Source organism: Protopterus annectens, chromosome 1.part2 (genome assembly GCF_019279795.1).
Source record: "Protopterus annectens isolate FY-2018-M chromosome 1.part2, PAN1.0, whole genome shotgun sequence".
NCBI lineage: Eukaryota > Metazoa > Chordata > Ceratodontiformes > Protopteridae > Protopterus > Protopterus annectens.
Window position 1 is genome coordinate 774,102,135 of NC_056727.1, and position 7,500 is coordinate 774,109,634.

At 38.1% G+C, this 7,500-nt stretch overlaps 1 protein-coding gene across 1 annotated transcript in view; it reads right to left on the minus strand.

The window, feature by feature from the left end:
* The window catches only part of LOC122792414 (xanthine dehydrogenase/oxidase-like), a 1,368,088-nt gene that overhangs the window by 1,355,046 nt on the left and 5,542 nt on the right, over positions 1 to 7,500 (minus strand). Inside the window, exon 3 of the mRNA XM_044060203.1 lies at positions 339 to 490. Within this exon, the coding sequence (XP_043916138.1) occupies positions 339 to 490 (152 nt within the window). The remainder of the gene's footprint in view (positions 1 to 338; positions 491 to 7,500) is intronic.

The window sequence follows — 7,500 nt, forward strand, 5'->3', positions numbered from 1 at the left end:
TCGTGACAGTATTTTAAGAAAAACAGCATGTAGTGTCCTTGACTGAAGCAGGCCAATAACTATAAACAAATGCAGACTGAGTAGCTCCATTTGGCAGCTCTAAGGAGTGTGACTCTACTAAACATTCCCAGCGCATTGTACACAGGACACATGCAGTGCTGACTAATTGGTAACTTACTACTGAAATCAAGAGCTAACAGTAGTGCACATCCATAACAGCAGGACTTGTCTAGTGATAGCATTAAAACCTTATATACTAATAATAATCATAACATTGCTGCTTTATATTTTCATCAATGGTTTCATTATTTTCCCTTAGCTTTTGTGTTGACACTTACAGCGACATTTCTGATTTGTTGCCCTGCAAACCACTGTAGCTGTTCAAGAATGGCTTTAAGCACTTCTGTCTGATAATCCTGGAGTTCTGCAACAACTTGCTGAATAACTGTAGTACTGCGTGTCAGTGTGCATGCAGCACCAAGAGAAATTCCTAAGGACAGAAAAAACAGCAATATTAAAATTAAATCATAGCTTTGTGGATTGATACTTAAAAAAAAAAACATTTTGGTAAACAATTTATTGCATATATCCCATCCCATATATTATTTTATTGACACTGTAGACAACTTCTGGCATCTAACAATTAAATAAAAAGCTGCTCTTAAAGAGCTTAATGTGACTGACCACAGTATCTATATAAGACCTGGATGCTGGGACAGAAAGCTGGTTGGAGCAGATGAGTATCTTTTAAAGTGTTGATTTAGTATTTAATTTTTCTGTTCACTGTACTGCAAAGCATATTCTGAAGTGTTTCAATGGCTGTATACAGGCTGTGCTTAATGTTAGTTTTTAATATCTGAGTGGCTCAAGCAAAGTGTGTTTTTAGACCCTGCTCATATGTGGGTTATGTTTTTACATCTGGACTTTTTGTCCTTGGATAGCTCTTGTCATCTCAGGTACAATGAGGCACAGAGCTAGTACTGAAGAAGTTGCAGGTTACCTTTTATGGGTGTTTCTTGGGGCTGCTTCTCCCCAGTTTGTGGCTGCTGATGGTTTATTCCAGCAAAACTTTCAGAGAAAGACATTTCAGATCTGTTTGCTTATCTGGTACTCAACAGCTGAGTAGATGACTAATTTGTCATATCCAAGCATTGGGGATTCTTGGGAATTAGCAGCTGGACCTTGGTTTTGATCTCCTTTAGTTATTTGGCTACTGCAGAACAAGGTGGATTGTGTTAGTGTGTTTTTGTGTTGTGTGATCTTAGTGAAGGGAGAGCTATTCTAACAATTAGAGTAAGCAGAGTAAAGGTCTTTATTAACATTAGATGGTGATTTTTTTTTTCTGTATAGTGTTGCTTATTGCCTGGCTTGTCTTTCTGACTTATTTCACTGCCCCTGGACTATGTTTTGACTTATGAAGCCATGTTAGTTATTGTACACTGACAAACTCCTGGTGTTTCTAACATATTTCTACTGCAGTGTTATGCAGAACTCTGGCAGATTTTTGCATATTACAGCCACAGCACCCACAACCTAATTATTTCATCAAGGATATTCTTGTGATTTTGTTTTTTGAGGGGAGGCTGTATTTATGTCTTACTCCATTTTATTTTTATGTTTGACCTTATCCTCTTTCTTACCTACTCTTAGCATTAGTTGGTGTCATCATATGAATTTCATATGACTTCAATATGGTTTGGATAACTGAGTGCGTTTGCAACTGCAATTTTATATTTCTTTTGCAAGGGATGCATTGCAAAATTAAATCTTACTGCTTTATAAGTGATCAATGACACATCATTGATACTTTTAATTCTTTTTAAATAATGGCTGAGTCTACCCTTCTGACTTTTTTGCAGTTTTTAATTTCTTACTTTACCTGTTAAATAATGTTAGATTTGCTGTTTAACGTTTTAATGTGTCTGTTGCTCCCTAGTCTCCCTGCAGTATAGGAGACTGGAGATAGTTAAAAAAATCATAAGGCTGGCTTTAGGAAGAACTCATTTGTGTGCTCTGACTATGGAGGGTCTGTGTAAGAATTAGGGTTATTCAGCACCGCTCAACAGCAAAATGCTGTGGGGGTAGCATGTCCTGCCTGCCTCATTTCAATACCTTGAGTGTTGGACTGTCATGTTAATGCAATACAAACAGGATCTGTCCTACTGGTACCTTGTCCAGAGCATTGTTTTGTAACACTTGGCTAATCGTAAAAAGCTGTACACTAGATCCAGTTTCTTTGCATGGTTGTTTTAACATTTATCGCAGGGATTTGGTTGGACAAATACTCAGGGCCTTGATCTGAGTCTTGTGCTTCAGTGGTATTTGTGTAATTCACAGTCCAAACTAGGGGAAATCCTGGCAGGGATGTGATCAGTTGCTGTACATTTGCCCTGCAGTCAACAAGGTTGGAGCTGGAGGATCTAATACTTTTGAATATGTCCTATAGGTAGGAGTTGGTTTTGTCTGAAGAAGGTGGGTTACTATACCTTCCGAAAGTTCTTGGTTAATAAAAGTGCTAACATTATCGTTTTACAGCTACCGCTTGTTCATTGGATTATTCTATCATATCTGCAGCAAGCTTCCTTCGTGGTTTTTAACTTCTATAGGTAGGAGTTAACTGCAGATTCCTCCCCATCTGTCACCCATGTGGTAGCCTTAGAGTGTTTCTGCACATAATCTCTAATCTTATCATTGACCTAGTTCACAAATCCCCTAGGTAGTTAATCCTGTGAGGATTTTAATGTCTGGTCAGTGATGAGACATGTGAACTAGCCATGGATTTATTGGGTTTGCTGGAGAGCTTTGGCTTCACTCAGATGGTTTCCACTGCATCATGTAAGTCTGCTTACTCTTCTAGCTTCATCTCGAGATGAAGGACTTGATGTTGATACTTCTCTGTTGGTATGAACATTAACAAGCCTACTTCAGCTTAGGCCTTCCCTGTCTCACTCCCTTGGGCTGAAAATTTGAGGACTGAAAATTCAGACTTCTTAAGTCTACTCCTTGACCAGCTGCACTGTGATGGTGGGGGTTGTAGGGGGCCAGTGACGGTAATACAGATTAGCTAGTCCCTGCAAATAGCATATAGTAATACAGATGGAAGTGCACTGAGTCAGTCTTAGGGCTACAGGTTGACAAAAGTAATAATCTGACCATGAGTTTTTGTTAATATGTAGGCTAGGGCATGGAATGGAATGAAAATGGGTAGAGTATGCCTTCTCAATGATAAACTCTTTCTGGATGGGTATTATGCCATATACCAGGTGGCAATCTTCCAGATGAAATTCACTTATGCCATATACCAGGTGGCAATCTATCAGATGAAATTCACTTATGCCATATACCAGGTGGCAATCTTTCAGATGAAATTCACTTATGCCATATACCAGGTGGCAATCTTTCAGATGAAATTCACTTATGCCATATACCAGGTGGCAATCTTTCAGATGAAATTCACTTATGCCATATACCTGGTGGCAATCTTTCAGATGAAATTCACTTATGCCATATACCAGGTGGCAATCTTTCAGATGAAATTCACTGTTATTCCAGACCAGATCTTCATTGTATCTAAATATCCATTTGACCTATTCCCTCTGGTTGACAGGTTGTGCACCCAAGTTTGTTTGACTACTTTTAGAGTTTCTTCTGTGTTTTTCTATCTTTGTGAGGGTGCTACATTTTGTTTTTTTGCAGGCAAGATTTCCAAGAGGGAGCAGATATTTCCCATAACTGACCATGCAGCGTTGCTTTTGGTCTGAGGTGGGTGATCCAGACTTATGCAGATTAAGTTTCAATAAATTGTTTGCAATAAGCTCATCCTCTCAATCTTTGCATTTATTGAATGGGTCTATGCTCAGCTATAGTCATATCTGACATTCATACCTCTCAACTGTCTAGATTTTTGCCTCATATATTTGGTCTGTTCATCATAAATTTTGTGGTTTTCTGGCAAATAATCGAGGTCTAAGTCACTAAATAATGACAGACCTTTTAGCTTCAGACATCATATATTTCAGAAAATGCATTCTAATGCATAACCTGTCATCCCAGTAACTTTCTAAGTTTATAAGAGCAATACTTAAACTATGTCCCTATTGTGGGGAAGATGTCGCCTGTTTACTTTTGGCTTTTTACCAATTTTTTCTCACAAAGAGATTGAGAGGTATTTTGACAATGCATGGCATAGTAGTCTTGCTTTCATCTGGGCAAAGCATGAAGACAAACTTTATTAGAGCGGCTAGTTATTTCCTGATGGTGAAGGATCATTGCAAATATTCTTTATTGGTCTTGCTTGATCTTCTGGTAGCTTTTGAAACAGTGGACTATGGGAACGTCCTTGAATTTGTGAGGTTTATCATCTTCAGCGAGTGGTGTTCAGTTTGAATTTATAGGTTACTACTCACTGGACTGCAGTATACTCCAGGGCTTGGCTCAGGCTCTCCTCTGTTCATTGTGCAAATGTCGCTGGTTTGGGAAATTATTTTTAGAGATATTTTTTGTCAGTTACACAAAGATGATACTCTGTTACACATTTCATTTTCTCTAGAAAGTTAATTGGATTTTTTAAAATTTAGACAACTGTTTAGATTTAGTCCTTAACCGAGTGAACTGAAATGATTTGAAGTTCAATCTGGCTAAGACCAAAGCAATGTTGGTGCATGCCAGCATCTGTCAGTCTTATTTCATGCTGATTTCCCCACTGATTGCATAAAGGGAACTCATCCAAAACTTGTATCTGACATTCTACATCTGGGCATTAAGCATTATTCTTTATGACAGAATGGCACTGAAGGACCAGTTGTCAGCCATTGTCAAGTCATTATATCTTCATCTAAAGAAAATATCTGAGATCAATTCCATTTTCAGACCTTGGGATGTTGACTACTACATCTCTATGTGTCTCAGGCTATTAGCTAGTCATCTGGCCTCCTTACTGTGCAGTCAGAATAGCACAGCAAGACTGTTGAATGACAAACATTGGAATTATCATACCATGGCTATGATGCAGAATCCATGCTTGTCGAGGCCAAATATCTATTTAAAATTCTAACTCTCACCTTCCATGGCTTGCCAGATCTTCTCTGTGCTTTTGAAAAAGAGCTGCTGAGACATATCTGTGCTAGAAATATCAGGTCATCAGATCAGAGGTTGCTAAGTGTTCCAAAGGATCTTCTTGAGAAATCTGTCATGATTTCTTTTGTGTATCGTGCCCAGGTCCTTTGGTATCAACTAGCCATCCTGATTAGGTTATGTGACTTGGAGTCCTCATTTAAAAGGTACCTGAAGTTTTGTCTTTTTATAAGGGTCTTCTATGATTTGAACAGAGGCAATACTTCTGTTATCTGAACATGATATTTGAAACTGATTGTTAAGACAGGTTTTTGCTGTAGTAATTTAAATGATGTTTTTTTATGAGAATGCCCACATTTAACCATTAAAACTTTTTACATAAGCAGATAAACACTTGAATGCTCGTGTCAGGATAAAGTCTGCTCCCCACAATGGTCATCAGAGTACTTCCTAAACTTATTCTTCTTATTCAGTTTTATACCAGCTGTGGGTAGCTGGAACAGCAATGCATCTGACCTTTTGATGCAGATATGGTAGTCCTGCTTTTGTCCTAAAGGTTTATAATGGCACGCTAATATGTTGCATACTGTATATGACAAAAATTAAAACAGCATGAATGTTTGCTGTATCAAACAAAACTCAATGCAGCTGACATTTGCCAAGACCTAAATAGTGAAAGAAAGTGAGCAGAACCTTTGATTCAGGAAAAGGTGTAGTACATTATCTAGAGAGGTATGTGTCATTATCTAGATAGCTATGTGTCATTATCTAGAAAGCTATGTGTCATTATCTCAGTAGGTATCTCGGTAGGTATGTGTCATTATCTAGATAGGCATGTGTCATTATCTAGATAGGTATGTGTCATTATCTAGATAGGCATGTGTCATTATCTATGTAGGTATATGTCATTATCTCGGTAGGCGTGTGTCATTATCTCGGTAGGAGTGTGTCATTATCTCGGTAGGTATGTGTCATTATCTCGATAGGCATGTGTCATTATCTCGGTAGGTATTTGTCATTACTTCGACAGGTATGTGTCATTATCTCGATAGGCATGTGACATTATCTCGGTAGGTATGTGTCAATATCTAGATAGACATGTTTCTTTATCTCGGTAGGCATGTGTCATTATCTCAGTAGGCATGTGTCTTCTTTCCCATGTAAGAAATTGGCAAGTGCAGCCACTAGACTCAAGTGCCTCCAGAGTGGAATTCCTGCTGTGTCGGGTCTTCTCTGTCCCTGGCTGTTTCCAAAGTTGCTCTATTTCACTACAAATATGGAATCAAAGTATTTTAATTACCCAGTCTGTTTGTTTTAAACTTTATTAATTCCACACAGTATATCTCATTAATATGTGTAATCCTCATGTATGGTGCACTATGTGTTATCAGTGGTTGGCCGCTTAATTTCCTGTCCTATCCCTATTCTCCCCACTCCCTTGATTTCCCTTTAGATTTATCCTCCCATTTTGCCTGGTATAATTTTCATTTTTGTAACATTCTAATACCTCTTTCCATTGCTTTTTCAGTTTCCCCTCCATTCCTCATTCTACTCAGTTCCCACCATCTTCTTCCCATATCTAAGAACCTCTTATTTACTTCATGTTACCATGCTATTATTGCCCCCTTCAAATCTTGAGTAATGATGGCTTTAACTTCAGTACTGAGCAGTCTGCTAACATTTATTTCTATTTCTGTATGTGCTTCACTGCCAGAATTGTCTTCTTCCAGTATACTGCAACTCCCATGCATTTCCCCTCCCTTTCCCAAGCCCTTTGCATTTTCTTATCCTCTACCTTGACCCTTCTTTATCTTAACACTTCATAGAACTGTTTGGTCCTTTGCATCCATAATCTCCATTTACACTAGATATCTGTGAAGGCTGCCAGCCTAGCCAGATATCATTTTGTAGATAATTCTGTCATTTGTAAATATGACTGTAAACTACAGGCTTGCTGTCTTAAATGTAAAGAAATACTTTTACATGTGGAACTGGAAATAAATGTGACAACAGTGCACTCTACTGACCAAAGTAAAGCATGTGGTGACCCTTTGAAGTAGACAGTGGTGCCGAAAAATCTAGATGAAGAAATTCTTTCTATTCTTTTAACCAAGAGTTAAATTCCTAGATTTAAACATGCAATTGTATTTTTTTGCTCTGCTCCTGACCAGCTGCAAAATAACAAAATGAGGTGTAAAATAATGTAGATGCAGTTTCTGTTGGCCTGGGAACACCAGTAAAGTGTAAAAGAAATGATGTAATGTTTATCAGAACTGCAGTTTCAATTTAAACAGAGAGAATCAGAAGGCATTTAGCATTTTTGTCTTGATTATCCTACTCACAGCATTGCCTCTTGCTCACATGTAAGTTAACTTAGACTTGTGTTTTCTTTTAGGAATAGCCAGGAACTAGAAATATTAGACTAAG